Below are 22,730 nucleotides of genomic sequence, written 5' to 3'. Positions count from 1 at the left end.
TCCCAATGGCAAGTTGTGGGTACGTACTGCAGGGTCTGGGTAATCTAGAGAGCACAAACGATTACCGCCCTTACGTATGCTTACTGAGACAGCTCCTAAAGGCGAGAGGAGCAAAAGTCAGCGAGAGCCAACTCGTGGAGCTTTTAAAAGTAATTAAAGAACATTGCTCCTGGTTCCCTATGTTAGGGACTTTAGATTTACAGACATGGGAAAAAGTAGGTCAAAACTTAAAACTTTTGCATGCTAAAGAAAAACCAATTCTGGGTGCCTGGGTGGCTCAGTGGGTTAAGCCTCTGCCTTCAGCTCAGGTCCCGATCTCAGGGTCCTGGGATCGAGCCCCGCATCGGGCTCTCTGCTCAGCGGGGAGCCTGCTTCCCTGTCTCTCTCTCTCTGTCTGCCTCTCTGCCTACTTGTGATCTCTCTCTGTCAAATAAATAAAGAAAATCTTGAAAAGAAGAAGAAGAAGAAGGAGGAGGAGGAGGAGGAGAAGAAAGAAAAACCAATTCTAATTACTATACGGTCTACTTGGACCCTCATTTGCTCCATTTTGGAGCCTTTACAAACCCCTGATTTAGAGAGCAATAATGAATGTTCAAGAGAAACTAAAAAAGAGGAACCTGAACATGCCATCTAGGAGGAAAAAGAAATTACTAAGGCCATCATAAAGGAATATATAAAGGAGGAATCTCCTCCTCCTCCTCCAATAACAGAACAAGAGGTGCAAATGGCACTGCTGCCATCGGCTCCGCCGTCCTATGAGAATGCACTGTTCAGTGTAAAAAATAAAAAATCCAGGAAAAACGCTATGCGCCTGTTCAGCAGGAAGAAGTTACAAAAGATGAGACCTTCCATCTTCAACAACCTTATAAAAATTTAAGGGTCAAAAATTATTTAAAAAAAAAAGTTGCTATGGTCTTATTTCAAAAATCATATCTACTACCAATCTCTCAGCACAAAAATCAAAATTAATGGCAGTTATTACATTGTTTCAATATGTTTCTTCTGCATTTAATCTGTTATCTGATTCTTTATAAACAGTGTATGTTTTACAGCATATTGAAACTACTACTGTTTCTACATCTGATGTAATATGATGGCACTCATCACGGTAGCTGTAAGTCTTCTTGGATGTTATGCACAGATAGATAACTTTACTTATTGGGCTTATATACCCAATCCTCCCCTGCTCTATCCAGCAGAGTGGGGAAAAAAATATAGTAACAATTTATTTAAATGCCTCGAAATGGGTACCTGGAATTTTGGATCCTAGATTGCCACTTTTGCCTCTAGAGGAGGGCACAAACATTAATCTTACCTTAGGATATCAAAACAGACCAATATGTATTGTCAGTCATTCCAGTTGTCTTATCCCTGATGATCAAAGACAGTTGGTGGACTTTCCTACTAATAATTATCTGACGAAAGTTCAGTTACATTTACTTTCCACTAAAGGATTCCTAGCCAATGAATATTGGGGTACTAGCTATAGCACAGCAGCACCCCCTATTCCCGAATGCAAACTGACACAAATGTGGTCTAATAAGAAAATTCGCCCTTTCTGGGAAGATTGTCAAGCTTCTCACCCCGGTATCATTATTAATGATTCCTATGGGATTGTATGGGACTGGTCCCCTAAGAGGATAGCAGTCACCAATTGCACTGGGAGACCCTGCTCCTCTCATCAAAATTTTAAATGGCAGGTTTTTGGTAATCTCATTTTACCACAAACCTTAACCTCAGGAGATGAGCCTCTGATCTGGCATGGGCAAGGACTTCCGGCGCCATCCCCTTTTGTTAATTATCATAAAAGACAAAAAATTTATAAAAAGTCACCAGTGCTTTAAATCACATAAGAGTTTGGAATAGCTCTTACATTTATCAGTCTAATAACTATACATTCTCCCTTTTCCTGTTAAAAAAAAGAATGGATAAGAGCATGTGTTAGAGATCCCTATGTTTTTGTTATTGGAAAAATGACTTTTGATCATAACAATAGAAAAATAAACTGTCCCAGATGTAAAATATTCACCTGTGTCAATAAAAATGTTTATACAGACAATTCTATCATTCTCATAGCTAGAAGAAGAATAGGCCTCTGGTTACCGGTGAAATACCACCATGTTTGGGAAAGCTCTCCAGATAAATATACATGTACTTTTAACAGTTTTAAAGGACTGGGTCCATAGAACAAAAAGATTCCTTGGGTTGCTTATAACAGCTATTTTAGGAATGATAGCCATTACTGCTTCAGCTACCACTGCAAAAATAGCCTTGCATCAAACTATGCAAACCACACAATTTGTACAAAAGTGGCACGAAAATGCAAGCAAAGCTTAGAATCAACAAATGATCGTAGATCAAAAATTAAATAAAAGTATCTCTGATTTAGAAGCAGCCACGATATATATAGGAGATGATCTTCAAAATATGAAGCTTAGGCTTCACATTTTATGTGACTGAAATGTTTCTTCCTTCTGTGTTACTCCCCATGCCTATGATAAATCAGAAATATCATGGAGCAAAATTCGCTGTCCTATCACCAATCATTATGGGGATAAACTAACTTTAGATATTAAACAACTTCAAAATACTATTCCAGGCATTACTCACTCATTACAATCAGTTCCAGAAATAAGTTTTGCACAAAAAATTAACAATATTCTGTCTAATTTAAACCCTTTTACTTACACAAACTGGTCTTGGCATTATAGGTAAAATGATTATTCTTTTTATTGCTATAATCTTTTTATACTTAGTCCTCAGATGCATGCAAAAATCCCTCCAACGACTGATGAATCAAAAAGTTACAAAATCAACTTTCCTACTTCTGCATCAACAAAAAGGGGGAAATGTAACTGTCCCTCAGAACAATGTATTACTTAAAATATAACCCATGAGAAATTCTACTAGTTACCAAGCATGTTTAGATACAGCCTCAAGAAAAACACAACCTGGCAACAGGCTTCTGGGGGAGAGGACGATATATATACGGCCTTGAAGCCGAGCCGCTGGGGATGCCCCGGCCCGCTCAGGGTGGACCGAAGCCTGCTTCATTTCCCTGTTATCTCCCCTCCCCTCCGAGAGCCCTGGTGGCTAATTAGATTAAGTCCTTTGAATCTGCTTGTTCAACTATAAACTTTATACTGCTTGACCAGACATATTTTGCCTTACTTCTGGTTTATCTACAAGGCATATGATTAATGGTAGCCTTCTTCCACTCTTCTGATTACTTTCTATATCTAATAAAAACAGGACCGGGGAGTCGTTTGGGGCAGCAGTCTTTTCGACTGTTGTCCCCTGCTCCCTTTCTCTTGCAGCTGACTTGTTTGTGCCTCATTCTTCTCCCGTGTACTGTCAGGAAGTGGCATATTTAATTTATTTATTTGACAGACAGAGAGAGTACAAGCAACCAGAGCGGCAGGCAGAGAGGGAGAGGGGGAGGCAGGGTCCCTACTGAGCAAGGAGCCTGATGTGGGACTGGATCCCAGGACCCTGGGATCATGACCTGAACTGAAGGCAGACACCTAACTGATTGAGCCACCCAGGCGCCCCAACCCTGCATACACTTTGAAAACACATGCATGTCTGGAGTATCCTTTATTTTAAAATAAATAAATAAATAAATAACTTTTCATTACAAAAATAACGTGTTGGTTACCAGGATTTCTGAGTTCACAGAAGATGGTAAAATAAAAGTACAAATTTTGAATCAGCCTCCTTGACATCTAGATTTTGAGAGAGGAGCACTGCTAAAAGTTCAGCATGAATCCTTCCAGACTTTTTTCCATGTATACACTAATTATATAAGGTGATGTGATACAGTATAATTGTCACTTTTTGCTCTTCTTTATTTGAACCATTATACCATATTTCATAATGTGAATCTACCATCATTTTAGTTGTTTGCAATTTTCTGTTTCAAAAAAATGCTATGACAGACATCCTTGAGCAGAATTTTTGCACATTTATTTAAATAACTGTGTAGGATAGTTTCTCAAATTAAAATTACTGTGTAATATATATATATATATATTTTTAAAGTTTGCATAAATTGCCAAATTCCATCCCCCATGAGGTATGGCTTTATAGTCCCTTCAATATTGTATGAAGGCACATGTTTCTTTCTATAATCTGGTCAATAATGTGAATTATTATCTTTTCTAATTTTGCCAATCTGGTCGTGCTAATGGTATTTCACGGCTATATTAGATGTCCTCTCATAAGTTTATTGACATTTCTTCTATTAAACATTTCTTCTACAAACTGTTTATTTGTATCTTTGCCCACTTAAAAAACTGAGTTTTCTTCTTACTAATAGGTATAATTTATGTTCTTGGATATTAATAATTTTTCATATATATTGTAAATATTTTCCACCATGTCTTTTCCCTTTGTCCATTTCTTTGCCTATAAATAAATGCCCCATTTTTATGTGATCAATTGTGTCCAGCGCAAAACTGGACATATGCTTTGGAAATCTGTCATTGGGTGTCCCTTTTTGCCGTGGCTGGCTCTGTCAGTGCATTTTTTTTTTTTTTCCCTGAGCGCATCCAATACCTCACTTTTTTTCTCTCCCTGAATCACAGATTTCTTCCCTTTTCCCCTCTGAGTCCTCTGTCACTTCCCCTTTTCTCTTTATCTCTTCCTTTCCTTAACCATCTGTAGTATTAACCATCGTAAATGCTCTGAATGATTCGTTCTGGTAGTTGGATAGTATTCCCCAGCTCTATTTTTGTTTGCTTGGGAACAGGTTCTCATTTACCTAACTGAATTTCAGTGGAGTTGTAACATGTGTGCTGAATGTAAGATCTGGGGATTTCAAGCATTTACATTTCAAGCATTTACATAAGAGTCCATTTATGTGTCCTTTTAATCACAAAGAATTTTAGGACATAAAAAACAACTGTTTTAGAACGGAAAAAACAATGTAAGAAACGCCTTGTTGGAGGCAGCATAGGGGAATGGATAGAAGCAGTCTGCATGGTTAAATTTGGCTCCTTGCTAACTGAAGGGGGATCCTGAGTGATTTACTTAGCCTCTAGGTTCCTTTTCTCTTTGGTGGGGTAACAAAACCCACCCAACTGTTGTGAGGATTAAAATGAGATAAGAAGACACCCACGCATGATAAACACACCTGCTTTGGTAAAGGAGCCCATCAGCAGGTTGGTTTGCTGAGTGTGTGTGTGTGAGTGTGTGTGTGTGTCTGTGTGTTTTATGCTAACTGTAAAAGAAGTAAAAAAGAGGCACGTGGTTCAGCTCTCAGAGGGTGGATTCCTCTGGTCTCACTTCAGTTCCTTTTGCAGGAAGAGCTTAGAGTCATAACAAGGAAACTAACCCTAAAGATGAGCCTCGCCTCTCAAGTCTTCACCAGCTCCCTTCTGATTTTCAGCGTTTCTACCAAAGGTAAGTTGGTGTGGGTCTCCAATGGAGTGAGCATGCTAAAGTGAGCCTGAGAGTCAGAGGTCGTGGCCCCACTTTCTCTGGCTGTGCATCTCAAGATCTCAGGAACTGTCTTGCTTTTTTATAGGTGCAGCCCATGAACACAAGGTTGTCTGGGGTACCCTGGGTCTTGACTTCGAACTGAACATTTCTAATTTTCAAATGAATGACAGTATAGATGATATACGATGGGAAAACAGAAAATCCAAAATTGCACAACTCAAAGACGGCAAGCTTAAAGAGGCATCTGAAAAATATAATATATCAACAAACGGAGATCTGAGAATTAAACAGCTAAAGACAGAGGACCATGATACCTACAAGGTGACTATATATGATAAAATTGGAAAGAATATCTTGACCGAAACATTTCAATTGATAATTCAAGGTAAGTCTTTGTTCCCCAAATTCCTCCATCCCAGTCTGGGTGCCCTTTAGCAAGTTGGGGAATAGCATTTATGGAGTGGGTCCAGCCTGATCTTGGCCTTGGGGGCATCCCTAAAAGAGATCTAATGCATCTCTCCCACCTCAGTGAAGGCTCTGTCCTGTGGAAGAGATGGAGTCTCCATGTGGGGAAATATACAGCTGATAGAACCACAATTCTCTTCGCCTAAAACGCTCTCCTCACGCTAGGGGATGTGATCTGCGTGTAGAACCTCCTTTAAGGTGGCATCAATCAGGAGGAGAGGAACAGGTGGGCAGAAGGGAAAAGTGGTCATTTTGGGAGGATGAGGAAGGAGCAAGCTGGGTGTGGGGCAGACTAACTGGAGAGCAGGAGGTCTTCCATCCACAGAGACGTTTCAAACCAGGGTGCCCTGGAAGAATCATTATATGGCAGGAAGGGGCTGGAAGTTATGAATTTAAAGATGAACAGCCCTTGGTTCAGATCTGCTCACCATCAGGGTGATCAAGAGAGGAAGATGGCTTTTGCTCTAGCTGTAGAAAACACACCAGGTGTGGCCATATGTATGGCATGCCCTGGGAGAGCTGGCCTGTGTCCTGAAGACAAGCCAGGGAGCTGCTGCAGCCGCCGTCCAAAGGAGGTGGGGGGTGGGGGTGGGGGCGCTGCTTGGGGATGCCAAACTCAGGTAGTCTGTTCGAGTCAACAGAGACTAGGAAAAGTTACTGGGGCCAAGGGCCCAGCCTAGACCAATTAAATCAGAATTTGCCGGCATGGGTCCTGGGCATCAGTAAGTGCTCAAGCTCCCCAGATGACCCTAATGGGCAGCCAGAACCTGAGGGCCCCCGGAGTCGATAAGGGGTGTCTGCAACATGAGAAAGTAAGATTATACCTAGGACACTGGGCGGAGAAAAGATGGGCAAGATGGTTTGGGTGCAGGAGGCTAGGAAGAGAAAGTGAAATGGAAATTACATTGAAATTCAAAGTCTAGGAACACTTGGCCGGGGGTGAGAAGAAGTGAGAAGGGGAAGAAGCATCTGGAGACTGGAACGCCCGCATGAGCACAAACCAGAGATTCAGTGGGCAAAAAACAGTATTTCTATGCTTCACACAGGAAATGAGCTAGAACCAGGGCTGTGTCCCCCTCCAGGATCACCCTCCAGCCCTGCTCTCAGCACACGGGCCTGGCAGCAGCCTCCGCTCCAGCGATCCCCGATGTGCCCGTTCCAGGGGCAAATGACAATTCTCGGTACCGTCCCCCGCAACCTTGAATGGAGAGCACATTCCAGAAATGGGGCGGGACGGAGAATGTAGCGGGAAGAGAGCTGCTTCCAGGCTTTGGGAACCCAGATCTCATGACTCCTGTCCATATGGGCTCCAGTGCTCCCTTCTGGAACATGAGCCTCACATGTCTTGTCTAGTAAGGCAGTGATAAGGGCTTACCAGCTTGGTGTCAAGTGCTTTGCTCCACAATCTTACTTAAGGTTCCTGACAATCCCGAGAGCTAGTTGTTATTATCCTCTTATTATCTACAGGGACACAGAAGTGACTTCTCCCAAGTCTCACAGCTTGACAGGAGCAGAGTCAGGGTACAAATCCAGGGCTTGTCTTAACAAGGGTAGTGACATTTTTTTTTTTCCCCCTCTAACAGCTTTAGTGAGCTAGAATTCACATACCAGAAGTTCGCCCACTTAAAGTATACAATTCAACGGCTTCTGGTATATTCACAGAGTTGTGCAACTGGCACACAATTGACTAGAACATTTTCACCACCCCCAGAATAAACCCCACATTCCTTGGCCTAAAGACAGAGATCTTTCTGTGACACAACAGCCGCCTGCTGAGTGTGTGTCTATGTGTGCCAGTGTCACACAGCATCTTAATTCAGTGTGTGGTCTGGTCCCCATGACTTGCCACATGTCTGCTCTGAGTCTGCTCTTTGTAATAATTACTCCATGGGATATTCGATGAGACAGCTAAGCAAAGATCCCAGCACCTCGGACCCAATACCCATTGTGCAGTGCCAATGCCCTCCCCCACCCCTGCTTCTTCATGCTTTTCGTAGCTTTGGTCTCTGTACCTGTATCTCCTTAATGAGGGCACTGCTGCCACTGGCTGAAGAGGCACTGGAAACCCTCTTAAAAGCATGTGTTAGGGGAAGAATGAATAAATCCTAACAACCTAGAACTAAGGAGTTCTCATCGATGTGATGTGCCCTCCCTTGATCCAGCCATGCCCCTTCCGGGAACCCACCTTACAGAGAGAGCTTGTCCAAAGACATGGCTTCAAGAGCCTGCTCATCGCCGTGTGGCTTATATGAGTGAAATGCTGGAAAGGATTGCAAAGTCCCCAGTGGTTACAGACTTATTCATTAAATTAAGAATACATCATTTAAAAAGATGGTAGAGGTGAATATTTATTGATGCTCATAAAGGAAAGAATTTCATAATAGATCATCTGTAAGGAGGAAGTACGCAGACTACAAAATCATGATCCAGTTTTAGTTTTTAAAACATTACTTATGTGGGTATTATATATAGAAATCACCTTATAAGGATATACATAAAAATATTAAGAATTATTGGCTCTGATAGTAGAATTGCATGTGATTTTTTAAAAAAGATTCTTTTATTTGAGAGAGAGAGAACACATGAGTAGAGGGAGGGGCAGGGGGAGGGGCAGAGGGAGAAGCAGACTGATAAGCAGGGAGCCCCACGTGGGGCTTGATCCCAGAACCCTGAGATCATGACCTGAGCCAAAGGCAGACGCTTAACCGACTGAGCCACCCAGGCACCCTTGCATGTGATTTTTAATCTTCAAACATTTTGTTGCATCTGATCAATCTTTACAATGATTGGATGTCACCGTTATAAATAGAAAAAAGATTCATTCCATTTTGAAGAGGCAAGTAAACACCTTGATTTGACCCCTAGACTCTATACTGACTGCCTTGTAGACTCTCCATCTTCTTCGTTTTGGATCACACAGAATCTTGGGATGGGAAGAAAAACGAATTTCTACATGCAGATATACTAGGGCAGAAATGGAATCTGAAACCCATTTCTCTGTGCGCTGAGTGGAAAGTTCATGGAGAAGACATGTTGTCTGGAAGGCAGGGAGGAAGAGAGGCATTGAAAAAGAAGCCATCGGGCTGCATAATGAATGGAGAGCAATTGACAGGCGGGGATACTAACCCAATTGAAAGGTGGCCAGCCCGGGGAAAGTAAGGGTTATATGGAGGACAGAAGAGAACAAAAAGGAGGTCACACTAGCTAAGAAGTGGTGGAGTTAGGATTTGGGTGGGCCCCATCTGAAGCCAAGGGCTTTGTCTTTCATGCCACAGCCTTGGCATATTATGGTGTCAGAAAAAGAGACACAGGGAGGTTAGGATTATGAACATGACAGTGGCCACCGATAATGTCACTACCTAACGATTTGCCCAGGGTTCTGTCACATGTTGTCCCTGTTAGGACAGGTGCAGCATGTCTTCCTTATCATCCGTCTCTTAGAGATAAGGTCCTAAGGTCCACTGAGGCACAGTCAAGGGCGGAGCCACTTTGGGTGGGGAAAGAGGTCGGTGCCCACTCATCCCAGCCCAGCCCTCTGCTCCCAAGACCTGATGGATGAGTGGGGGTGGGGTTCGTTTGGGACCAAGATCCCAGACCCCACATGGAAGGATGCCTCCAGGCTAGGGTTCCTATGCTGCTTTGAAGCACTGCCCATGCCTCGGGCTTGTGGGAATCAGGGCATGTTAACCACGGTACCCATGCTCCTGAACTTGGACTTGGAGGAGAGGGCTTCTCCCTGATCTGTCCTTTATTAGTGGATGCTCTTAGTCCACCATTTAACCCCTGGTCTTGGGTATGGCCTCTGTAAATGGCAAGAAAACATCAACCTCTTCTGCTTGTTAGGATTAAATGATATCATGTAAGTGAAAACATTTTAAGGTATAAAATAGCACATAAACACTTGTGATATATATATATATATATGTATATATATATATATATATGTATGTGTGTGTGTATATATATATATATATTTTTTTTTTTTACTCATGTACTGTAGCTATGAACTTCACAAAAAAAAAATGTGTGCTGAATGTGCTATATCAAAAAAAGAAAATAAAAAGGATTTTTAAAAATAGCTACTGGTCTTGGAAACTGTTCCCTGGTCCCAAACTAACTCTGTTTCCCCACCTCTGTTAATAAGTAGGTCTACTAAAATCGGAAAATTAGCTAATATGAATTGGATCTTTTTTTTTTCCCCCCAGAGGCGGTTTCAGAACCTGTGATGTTCTGGACTTGTACCAATAGGAGCCTGACCTGTGAGATAAGAAGTGGCACTGGCCCCGAATTAATCCTGCATCTAGATAATAGACTAGTAGTTAATGCTATGGCCAAAACTGTTTCTCGAAAGATTGCCACGAACTGGTGGATGACCAAACAGAGTATGTTATTCAACTGCACAGCCAAGAACAACGTCAGTGAGCAAACCAGAACGATGACCATCAATTGTTCAGGTGCGTGGCAAGCACTGGTCAGAAATCCTGAGCTCAGTTCGCAAACACTGTCTACCAGGTCCAGGGCGGAGACTCACTCTAGTGCCTGGGTCTCCAGGCTGGGAGGCAGCCTGGGTTCAGGGTGAGAGCTAAGAACACACTTCCTTCTAGAAACCTCTAAGGGAAGCCTTGGAGGAGACAGAAGGTGGTCTTCTATGGTTAACCATCGTGGGCTCCACGGAGCATCATGTCACCTTGGAGAATTACAAAGATCCTCTTCTGGGAGAAAGAATTGCCTAGTTGAAGAGCTAGAAGGAGCTGTAGAGGTTATCTCATGCAAACCCCCATTTCCCAGAGAGGTCAACTGATTTGCCCAAGGTCCCTCAGGTAGTCAATGACCAGGATTGTAACTCCCAGGGTAACGATGGGAAAGGGAGCAAAAAAGATTGCTTTCCAGAGGGGTGATGGGCAGGACCTCCTATCAGGAGCCAGAGTAGAAATCCAGAAGTGAGGGGCATGGAGAGAGAATGAGCTCAAGGCCAGGGAGGATGGTAGACATGGTGAGGCAATGTTCCTCTTGCCATAGAGCTGACAGCCCCATGTCAGGAAATCCTGAAACCCAGGAGTGTACGCTCATCCCCCAGAGTCCTGCTTGACATGAGTCCCGGAAGTGAAGTGTGAGAGGCAGCCTGCCGTAGGGGGAGCTCTGGGAACAAGAGGCCTGGACTTCTAGTTCACGTCTGTCCAAATTCAGTGGGATTACTATGTCTGAGTTCCTTCTCCTCTCTGGGTTTCAGCCTCCTGGTCCACAAAGAGAATGAACCCCGTGATCCCTCAGTTTCCTCATCTGGCACTCTGTCTGCTTAACCCTTCTGAAGGGAGACTGAACACAGAAATGTAGTTCCTCAGCCAGAGGCCCTGAGATTCTACAGGGACGATGGCTTCTGAGTTACCTCAGGAAACAGCCCTGGAGCTGGTATGGAATCAGACGTGAGGCTTTCTTATATAGGCCTTGAAGGAGTTATCTGCCCCTGCACAACAAATTATCTTTGTTGGTGGCTTAAAACACCAGAGACTCTCCTGCAGTTTCTGTGAGTCATGAGTCTGGGAGAGTCTTCCCCGGGCAGTTGTGGCCCTTACATGTGGCTACAGCCAGGAGGCCAGTCGGGACCAAAGTCAGGTGGACTGGGTCCAAGCTCTGCGCAGGGAAGACCCACATCAGGGCTTGCTCTCAGGGACCGTCGGGCCGCCTCACAATATGGCTACTAGCTGTCCTCAGGGCAGGTTAAGAGAGAGCCTGAGAGAGTGCAAATGCCAAGGTCTATTCGTAACTTAGTCTCAGGGGTACTATCCCATTACTTCTGCCATATTTTGTTCTTTAGGAGCAACTCAGTAAGCCCAGCCCATGTGCATAGGAGTGGGTTGTATAAAGATGGGAATACCGGGGGCCTGGAGGCTTTGGGGGGACATCTTAGAGGCTGCCCATTGCACGCTTAGAGGGGCATCACTTCACCCCCCACGTCAGCCCACCAGCCATGACTCCATAACCCCCCATCATGAAGGTGCAGTGAGCAAAGCTGCCCTTCCTTGACTTCACGGCCTCTTTTCTCCCTTCCGGGAAGGACATACTTCTACTAAAAGTTATTCATTGTTTATCTGAAATTCAAATGTAACTGCATTTCCTGTGGTTTATTTGGCAACCCATTTCTTCATGTTTATTCTAACCAGATCCCACCAGTATAGAAATCTCTGTGCATCGGGGATGGGGGGGTGGGGTGGGGGAGAGGCACGTGCTTTTGAAGACCCTCAAAGGGATCACCCTTCATGGTCCAAGTCGGGGAGAGGCAAGGAAAAGATTACCCATTTGACTCAGCAAAAGCGAGCATACCCTTGACACCAAGGCACTGAGGGAGGAGCAGGAGTGGATACAGAAAGACCACCTTATGTGGACTCATGGGGGCATGACCTCCATGAGGGCATGCAGGAAGTCATAGGCTTGGATTTAGAGTTGGTGTGAGGATGTGGTTTTGAATGATGGAGCCCCAGCTTCCTCTGAGACCAGCTGGAAGGGTGTTCCCTGCCGAGAGCACCCCAGGGGCCGTGAAGGGCCCTGCTGGACAGACCTGTGAATAGACCGTGTGAGGCGTGCCTCCACTTCCATGAGTGCCCCCAGAACAGAGGTGTGGGGCCCCCCGGTGCGAGGACTCAGAGTTGCTGAGCGGAGGCTGCATGGCCCAGCATGGCCCAGCCCGTGCTCTCTGACCTATTCCCACCAGGTCAGACCCTGGGAAGGTCAGCCGGAGAGAGACTCCTGCAGCCCCTGGCTCCAGCCTGCGGAGCCTTCAAGGACCCCAGTGCTTTCTTGGTCCCATGGAATGTTCCAGTGGAAGCACCTCTGTCCACAGAGCAGGGGAGGTTGTGTGACTGCCAGGCTGAGAGTGGGGCAGAGAGGAAATAAGGTGAGGAACGAAAGTGAGAATTTAACAGACTGTTGCTGTTGGAAAATCTGTTGGGTTTGGTTTTGGGGCCTCTGGCTTACTCCCAGGGCTCATTTCGGGATTTGCGTGTATTGGGGCCTTCCGAGGGATGTTTGGCTGGAAGAGGGTTTCCTTCTTATGCTGGCTGAGCTCCACTTTGTCGACTAGATGCACGAGTCCCCTGACACCGGGCCCCAGCTGCGGCCTCTCTAACTGCGCTTGACTCACCAAGGCAGACGGCCCAGTCCCTCTCCTGGGGACACAGCTCCCAGAAACACTGGTGCACAGAGCTCTACTAAGAGCCAGACCTTGCCTCTGTGTGTTGTTTTACAGTTTACAAAGCACTTTCACATCCATTATCTGATTGACCTCCAACAGCCACCCTGTGATGCGAGTTTCCTGATCTCCTTTGTATGCCGAATGGACCAGGCTCAGAGACATGGAGTAGCTTACCAAAGTTCACACAGCTCCTGCCTAGATGAGGCAATGGCTTCAAACCCATTTCTTTGTACACTGAGTGGTTACCCTCATTGAGGTGTGGCAACTGAAGGTCTGCAAAGTGTCCTTTGATTGTCCTTCAACTTCTTCTTAGAGCGAAACTTCTGTGACATGCTCCTTGAGAGGGGGCAGAAGGTGATGGGCAATGCCCAGCACACAAAGAATGGGGCATTTCCAGCGCAGAGCAGCAGCCCCCCACCCCAGGAGCCATCTGGGGGGCTTATCCCAGATTCTGTGCCCTTTCAGAGATCAACACAACCGACAGCTTTCTTGAGTTTGGCTTTTCTGAGGTGGAAAAGTGCCAGGAGGCTCTTTTATCTCCTTCACGTGGGAGGTGGAAGTCCTTGGCCAGAGCCATGAAACAGCCCCTCGGCCCAGGGCCCCTCACCTCTGTCCATTTCTGTCCCTCTTGCAGCGAAGGTTCTGGACATCTATTTCATCATTGGCATCTGTGGAGGAGGTCTCCTCTTTTTCGTCTGTGTGATACTACTCATTTTCTACATCAACAAGAGGAGAAAACAGAATGATAGGAGACATGGTAAGGTCCCCCGCTTCTGTCCCATAGCAGGCCCTGAGCAAAATCCCCGTGGAAACAACTCAAGGGGATGACACTGCAAGTCTAGAAGGAAAATGATGGAGATGGGGAGTTTCAGAATGTCAAGGGTTATCACCGGCGGTTACAGGTTTTTCCATTCTCTGGTTAGCTTGATCTTTGAAAAACAAATTCTCCATGGTGACAGTGGGAGAACGTTGAGAAGCCGGATCCTGCTTGGCCCCTTGGAATCCACCACCAAGCCTGGCTCGGTTGAAGCCCTGCGTGGACATATTTTGAATGACCCACACATCTCTATGTGGGTAGAATGACTGGCTTCAAAACATAAGCAAACATCTCTTCCTCCCTTTAGGCGGGGGTGGAGGGGGGCAAGGTGTGTTCAGAACCACGCCCTTAGGAACACAGGCAAAATTTCTGGGGCCCACAGGACGCATGTGATCTAAAGCCAGGGAGTTTTACCCCCCTTTTCAATTCGGTGCTCAGAGGGGATGTGCTGGCGCTGGGACTATTTCTTCCTCAAATCAGGCCTATCCAACAACCCAGCAAGAATGAAAATGTCATGCTCATAAGTAGGGAGCTGGCTCCTGGAGCACAGGCCACCCAAGACAGTGAGTTCAGAGAATGGCACAGGAGCTGTCCCTGCAGACTCTGGGGGTGCCAGGACCCCATGCTGCAGGTGGGCCCCGCAGGGTACATCCAGCCACAGCAAGACAGGCAGCCAGGCAAGCAGTCCCCTCGGATTCTGTGCAATCTGACATTCCCAGCAGGACTGGGTCCTCTCGGTCTGGGTCTCTCCCTAGAGAAGGCCCAGGACGCCCACGGCAGTGGCCTGCAGCACCACCCAAACAAGGGCCTGGGCTGAACTTGCCCAGGCAGGGGTGGTCTTACGCCCTCTTTGGACTTGGCTTCCTTACTTCAGACTTCTCACCTTGGGTCCCCTTCGGGTCACTGCCCCCAGCGTGGTGCCATGTTTCCATGGCCATCTTTCCAGTACTCTCTGTCCAAATGGAACAGAATTCCTTGTTAGTCCTGTGGGCACCCAGGGCTCCCTTGCCTCTGTGCCCTGTTCAGGCTATTTTCTGTCCAAGTCCCCTTGCAAAAGCCCTTCCTCCATTGCCTGAGGGTCAATGATCACATAGTCCTCCAAGCCCACGACAAGGCAATTCCAGCTTTCAACACGATAATTAGCTCACGTTGACAAAGCGATCACTTGGGCCAGGGACTAACCTCTGCAATATAATGCTTTGCATTCATTATTGTATCCAACTTCCCAAGTCATCTTCTGAGATAGATAATACTCATACAGATGACAAAATTTAAGCTCGTTGTGGTTCAATGATTTCCCCCAGGTCCTATGGCCAGTGGGCTGAGTCAGGACTAGGGTGAGACAAACTAGGAGTTCCATGCCATCGAAGGAGACATTCACCCTCAGCCCCCACTCTGCCCTTGCTCACCCCTGGAAGTGAGTGCCTTCCATTATGTGCCCTGGCTCCCTTACTCGCTTCACCCTAGCCTGGGCCCTGGGTGCAGAACCAGGAGGTGAGATGAGGGAGGACACTAGCCCTGGATTAATTCCCGGGAGCAGACATTTGGGCAGTGGCCGTGACCAGGGTGGGCACGCTGGGCCCTTCCCTGGTCCTGCTCTGCCAGGCAGGCTGCTGAGAGCCACATCTCACCTGTCTGTGCAATGCAGCCTGGGGGCTTGGCCGCTTGGCTGTCCTCGACTCCTCCCTCCAAAGCTCATGGGACTCTGTCTGCACCTCTCTGGTGACTCTGGGCTCTTACCAGAGACTGACATTGTGGTTTGCAGTCCTGCTTCCAGTCCCTTGATTTTAGGCTTCCTGAGGGCAAGTATCTTGTCCGGTCACTGTCTTGTATCCGAGCCATTGCTGCTACTTAGCAATGGCTCCTAAATCTAGAAGGTGGGCAATAAATGTGTGAAGGACTAATGTACAGAACGGGGGGTGAACAGACTCCCAAGCAAATGGGCAGCCCGAGCTCCCTCGCAATGAGGGAGGCTTCTCCAAAACCACATGGCGGGGAACTGGACTTGGTCGGGGTCAGAGTCCTCTCCACAGCTTCCCGGGCCGCCCTCAGCTTCCTTGGGGCATCAGAGATGGCGTAGACGATGTGTTTTTCTCTTTCTGTGCCCTTTACCTTTTGTGCTTAGAGCACTCTGGCCCTCCTGGGTCACAGCCACATCGTTGGACTCTGAGTCTTCGTGTGGAAACTGCCTAAGGCCTGGATTTCCAGCCCTCAGAGGAGGCTGTGCCCCTGACATCCTCACCAGAAATTACAGGACCATGTTCTGAGGGGACCAGGGCTCCTAAGCTGAATATGCCCATGTCAACACGAGGGACACTTCACGGGCCCCAGGAGAACATTCTCTTCCTAACTCCCTCGGGAGCCCTGCAAGGATGGCTTTGGACAGAGGAACTGGGACACCATCCCTGGAGCCCAGCGGAGGCTGGAGGGCCAGAGGGACCCTTCAGTCCGAGAGAAGCTGAGCCTCCTCATGCATTCCCTGTGTAGTTTTTTTTGTTTTTTTTTTTAAAGATTTTGTTTATTTGACAGAGATCACAAGTAGGCAGAGAGGCAGGCAGAGAGAGAGGAGGAAGCAGGCTCCCCGCTGAGCAGAGAGCCTGATGTGGGGCTTGATCCCAGGACCCTGATATCATGACCTGAGTCGAAGGCAGGGCTTTAACCCACTGAGCCACCCAGACACCCCTGCCTAACCACCCCACCCCCGCCGTGTTATTTTAAAACATCAAAGGAACAACCGCATTATTGGGAGTTATGGGCCCATCTCCGTGGACTGCTGTCACATATCATGGAAAATCCCAGAGGGGTGATAGGCCAAGAAATTCTTGTCCTCCCAAGCCCAAGAGGATGGAGCTTGCTTATGAATTTCTGAGAAACTAGCAAGTTTCTGAGGGCTAAAGGGCCCGTTGCCTATATTCCAACCCCTCACCAGAATGAGGGCTGTCTTAGAGCAAGAACTGCATGAAAGGCAGAGCTCACAGGAAAACCCACCTGAAAGCAGGTGGCCACTAACGTCCCCTCTGATTCTGGAGCTCCTATCCCAAGAGCTCTAACCCCAAGGTGCTCTAAGGGCATGGTCTCCAGAGGCAGGGCTCTGAGATCTGAGTGCCCTCTCCATGCCCGGGACAGCCAGGCACAAAGGCCTCTAGCTGCCTCTTTGCCTCTGGTTTCCTGAGTTCCCGAAAGCCTGAGGCTCTCACTTTACCCTGCTGGTAGGCGCTTCTGTCTCCCCCGCAGGACCTGGAAATTGTATAGGGTTAGAGTGGCTTCTGCTTCCTCACTGCTTCCCCCCACACAGTTAGCATGACATCTCGTAGGTAGGTGCTACACTCAATAAATCGTGACCTTGACCCTGTCTCACCAAGAGAACTCTCAGAGGTTTTATTATTGCAGATGAAGAGCTGGAGGTAAGAACATGCAAAGTAACCTCCAAGGAAAGACGCCAGAAGCCCCGCCAGGTTTCAGGAGCAGCTCCTCAAAACCCAGCTGTGTGCCAGCCTCCTCCACCACCTAGTCATCGGCCCCAGGCCCCTTGTCCTCGGCCCCCACCTCCGAGCCACCGTGTCCACCACCACCCGCAGAAGAAGGCTCCTCCTGCGTCGGCCACACAAGTTCACCAGCAGAAAGGTCCTCCCCTCCCCAGGCCTCGAGTTCAACCAAAACCTCCCCACGGGGCCACTGAAAACTCATAATTCTGTCACCTGGCATGGTGCTCCCTTCCTCAAATTCAAAGAGATAGGAACTGTTCTTTCCCATGAAGGCACGGTGGAGTTTCCCCGCCACGCAGGATCTGCACCTGCGCTTGCATCAAGTGCATTCTGCGGTTTAGGATTATCGCCCGCTGGGCTTGTGGGCCAAGGCTGTGCCCGCATCTCCCAGCTCCTCCACGTGCACAGACACCTGGAGCCTCTGGCCTCCTCCCAGATCCTCATCATGCCAGGAAGGGCTAGCAATTCAAGGGCTAGCATCGCGATGACGGGCCACCGAGCACAGAGTTCTAGACCTCTCCTCGCCTCCCCTTTGGCTCATGCACAGACAAGAGATGCCTCACCGCCCCTGTGGCTCGCTGCAAGTGGCCAACCTGCCCGAGAGAGACTGCTGGGTTTCTACTGTGCCTAGTGAACACTTGTCCACCATCTTAAGGGGAGAAGTGAAATAAAAGCTTTGATTTGACCCAGTGTCTGCTCATTGTAGAAAGAAACGCCGCAGCAAGCTGCTGGGTGAGAAAGAGGCTGGGTGGTGTGACAGCAGGATCAAGTTTGGTCACCCCGGTTCTCCTGGACCACCGACCCCCCCCATCACGCCACCAGAACATGTTCCCCAGGTCTCGGCTGCAAAGCTGGCCCAACAAGCTATTGGTAGATTTGTCTAATGCATTGAAACTTCTACATGCAAACTGTGACCAAGAGGCACCAGCAAACGTAATTGTTTGGGTCTTACTTCCTTGACGGTTCAGACCTAGTCACAGTGGTCTGTAGAATCATCCTTGGTAAGAAGGGAATTATGACTCCCGCAGGTGCTGTGAGGCTATCAAACATCAGCAGGGCAGGCTTAGAGTCACCTCTGGGGCATCAAGTCCCCAGGGTCTTATATGGCCACAAGGCAAAGATTATCCCCCATCCCCAGCCAGCAGCCGTTCTAGCTGTACGGGGGGAAGTGGAAAGAAAAACAAAACGGCTTTCAGTTAAGGTCTTAAAACAATAGGCAGTGAACAGGCACCTGCTTTGAAATGTTTGGTGCCATGTTTGTGGTCCCGTCCGCCCTCCTTCTCCTGGCTGCTTAGACTTGCTAAACCTTGTCAAGATCTGGCAGGAAGCTCTGAGGTCTAAACCGCAAAGCCTATGTGTACTCAGGACTTCCTGTGAGAGCTCGCTCAGGGAGGAACCGCGCCTGCCTCTGAGCCTGTGTCTCCTGTGTCGGTACCCGGAGTTAATCTCAAGGGTGAATGAGTGCCCACAGCCTCCTGAAATTAACACATCAAATCTAGCCAAAGAGCAGTCATCCCAGGACCCACCGGGTGGGAAAGGGGAAGGTCTTAGCTCTGCTCTCTTTTCCTCATGACAATCCTGAAACAGTCCATTAGCCGTCCTGCCAGCATGGTTCACTCCCATTCCCTTTGTGAAGCCTTCCCTGGGCTTCATCAAACCTTTCCAGGGCAGGCCCTGCCTTTCTTCCGAAATCTAGGGGTCCAGTTACATAGGGTCAAGGTCATATATGGCTTGTAACTGCTCCACAGTCTGTCATTCATTCATTCAACATTCACTGAACATCTATGTACCCAGACTCTCTCCTAGGGAGTAGAACGCAGAGCGGTACAACTGTGTCTTTGCCTAGACTCAGCTCACAGTCTGCTTACAGAGCGGTGGACCGATAACCAGACTAAAGTAACACAGCCTGGGAAGTAGAGGTCAGAGACAAGCACGGGAGCCCAGAGGGAGGATTTTGAATCTACACTGAGTGGGGGCACTGGGACAACCTAGAAGTCTTCCTGGAGGAGGTGGCATTTGAATCGAGTCATACTAAATCAGCAGCATTGGTGAAGTAGATGGGCAGAATCACCCATGCAGAGGGAACAGCCTGGGCAGGGCTCACGTCAGCTCCCTGTATACACACGTATGTGATTCCTTTTTCAACTACTGGGTTTCATTAGCTTGAATATAGCCTTAAAACTAAGGGGCATCAGTGTTTTACAATACCGTAAGAGAGAAAAAAAACACTCTTCATTGCATTAGAACAAATGCTAAGATACAGCTTTTAGGCATGACCCCATTTCTGAGATGTTAAAATTAAAAAAAAAAAAAAAAAAGCTTTTTTAGAACCTGTGAAAGCTTCCTGAAGACAATGACCATTTCTCAGTGTTGGGTACTAAATATGTCACTAGTGACCAGACTGAATGGGGGAGGACAGCCCTGTCAAAGGAAGGGCAGTGGACATACGTGGCGTCCACAGATGTAAGCCACATTCCCTGCCCTGCTAGAATCTCCGCTTTGAGGTGGAAAACATGGGCTTCACTCAAGATTTGTGCTGCAGTCTCCCCACGTGTCGGGTGTTGAGTGACCTCCCGCTGACCCTGCCTGGAGCATAGACTTTCTGAGAAATGATCAGGTCAACTGTGTAAGAACAGACTGTGGATAAAAAAAATTTGAAAAACAAATGGGGCCCCTGGGTGGGTCAGTTAGAAGAGTATGAGACCCCTGATCTTGGGGTTGTGAGTTCGAGCTCCATGTTGTGTGTAGAGATTACTTAAATAAATAAAAATGTGAAAAAAAAAAAAGAGAGAGAGAGAGAGAGAAAGAGACTGGGGAGCTTGTAAAAGAAACACTAATGATTCAGTAAGTTGGGTTGGGGCCCAAGCCCTTGGGTTTTTAATGGCCTCTCTAGGTGATTCCGACAGGAGTTCAAGTTGGGGAAACACAGGATCCTCAAATTATTACTCATCAGTGTCTGGCCAAACTTGAGGACTTACAGATAATAAAGCATTGGAATAAAAACAGCAACAGCCCAGTATTGAACTTATTTAAGCGTCTGAGGAGAATTCCCAATACAAGAAAGTCCGCCAAATTGGAAAAAAATATCCAGGTAATTCAAGGGACAGGAGCAGCCAAGAGCGTCCTACGAAGATAGGAAAGTCTGATCATTTTGATACACTCCCCCCATACCCCACCCCCACCATCCTCCCTAGCTGCTGGGCCAGACAGCGGACTCAGCCCCCCTCTCCGCAGTCACCTACATGGGCCCCCTGGGGCTCGCCATGCTTGCCAGTGTGGTCGTGTGTCCTGTACTTCAGAGCTGCAGCCCACACAGTTCCCCTGGATCCTTGCCTCCTCGCCTGTCCACAGTCTTCTATCAGGATTCAGATCCCACGTCATCAGAGAGGCCTTTCCAGATCCTGAACTCTGCCGGGAGCTTGTGAAACCATTTCACCTCTGTGACTTGCTCTGTGGTTCTCCAGCTCAGAGTGGGAGAAGGTCCAAGGGTACCAGAACCAGAGTAATTTACTCAGCTTCGCTGACCACTGGTTTCCTCATCTGTCAAATGAGGAGAACGGTTCACTGGATCAGAGCGAGGAGTCACTGGAAATAATGTATGTAAATGTAATTGGTGTGTCCTGCTGGGCAGAAGACATCTGAAAACTGGGCTTTCCACCTGGGTTGAGGCCTGAATAAGAATATCCCAGATAGGGATGCCCGGCTGGCTCTGTCAGTTAAGCGTCTGCCTTCGGCTCAGGTCATGATCCCAGGGTCCTGGGATCAAGTCCCACATCAGCCTCCTTGCTCAGCAGGAGCCTGCTTCTCCCTCCACCAGCTGTTCCCTCTGCTTGTGCTCTCTTTTCTCTGACAGATAAATAAATAAAATCTTAAATTAAAAAAAAAAAGAATACCCCAGATAAGGGTGCCCAGGTGGCTCAGTTATTAAGTGTCTGCCTTCGGCTCGGGTCCTAATCCCGGGGTTCTGGGATCGAGCGCCACATCAGGCTCCCTGCTCGGCAGGAAGCCTGCTTTGCCCTCTGCCACTCCCCCTGCTTTTGTTCTCTCTCTCACTGTGCCTCTGTCAAATAAATACATAAAATCTTTAAGAAAAAAAGAGAACTGGATAGCAGGTATAAATGGCCCACTTACTGGAAAGGGGCAGAGCAGATTATAAATTAATAAATAAGCACACGGTTAGGTGACTTATGCTGTGAGTTTGATTCACCTGAGTTGGTTTCCTGATGCTGGGCCCCATGGGACAACTGGATAATATCTGATACCAGATGTATTAAAGCTAAAGATCAGTGTGATCAGCGAGACCACCCCACAAAGCCTAGACAGAGCCACCACGCTGGCTGTCACCTCCTTGGCCCCAGAAGCAGGGCCACCCTGATGACCTATATAGACTCCATAAGATAGTATGGCAGCCATTCACAGCGACTCAAAGCAGGGGAGAGGGAGGTGGGGGAAATTCTGGTCTTTCTGATAGCCTACCTGTCCACGTCAGATCTACCCACTGGTCAGAGCCAACTTGGGGAGGCGGTTACGGCAAATGTTTGTGTTGGGCAATCGGCCTTCATGGATTCAAGAAGTCAACCCACCCTGGAGGTCTGAAGGGACCTAGTAGAAGAGCCCGGCCATAGGCACCTAGATTGCAGGGGGCTGTCCTCTTGAAAGGGACAGAGTGGGGGAATTTCTAGTTAAGGGTAACAGCTTCACTCAGGCATCAGCCTTTACTGCCTTCTGAAACCCATCAAAAGTGACATCACACTTCTCAAAAATTGAAGACATAAACCATAAAAGCAGGGACACCTGGCTGGCTCGGTCAGCAGAACATGCAACTTGTGATCCCCGGGGTCTTGAATTTGAGCCCCACTTTGGGCATAGAGCTTGTTTAAAAATAAAAAAATAAAAAAAATAATAATAAAAAGACGTAACCACAAAAAGATCAGAGAGAAAAAAAACCCATTGGCATCATCATCAGTTGGAAAAAGCCAAGGGAAGGACAGCGGATGACTAAGAAGACTTCAAAAGTTACAACAATCTGAAGGCAGCAATGGGGAAAGCCATGGTGCAAACTGATTTACTGCATTAAACATTCAAAAGGCATAGGAGTTGGTGGCACAAGGTATCGCAGAAGTAGGAATGATGTGTGAGGCTAAAACTGAAAGGCTGGTTAAAGATTTACATAAGAAGCAGTTGGATCCCGGAGTCCATCCCCTACACCATGCAGATCAGTTACTGCCCAGCAGGGCCTGCGGGGCTGTTCTCTGGATTGGGGGATGCTAGGCGCAGTTCCGTGAAGGGGACTATATTAAAAACAGGGGGATTAAATAAAAGTTTTCCACTG

General features: G+C 47.4%; 1 protein-coding gene across 1 annotated transcript; it reads left to right on the top strand.

Moving 5' to 3' along the window:
• CD2 (CD2 molecule) lies at positions 1-18,083 on the top strand. The gene is made up of 6 exons (XM_004771069.2): positions 1-19; positions 5,304-5,403; positions 5,528-5,827; positions 10,113-10,361; positions 13,731-13,853; positions 17,304-18,083. Exons 2-6 carry the CDS (start codon positions 5,343-5,345, stop codon positions 17,600-17,602), a joined length of 1,032 nt encoding a protein of 343 aa, XP_004771126.1. The 5' UTR covers positions 1-19; positions 5,304-5,342; the 3' UTR covers positions 17,603-18,083.
• Positions 18,084-22,730: the final 4,647 nt, after the last annotated feature.

This window comes from Mustela putorius, unplaced genomic scaffold (genome assembly GCF_011764305.1).
Source record: "Mustela putorius furo isolate JIRA1106 unplaced genomic scaffold, ASM1176430v1.1 tig00000585_pilon_pilon_pilon, whole genome shotgun sequence".
NCBI classification, from domain to species: domain Eukaryota; kingdom Metazoa; phylum Chordata; class Mammalia; order Carnivora; family Mustelidae; genus Mustela; species Mustela putorius.
The sequence above is the reverse complement of the archived record's forward strand: the minus strand, read 5'-3'. Positions and strand labels throughout refer to the sequence as shown.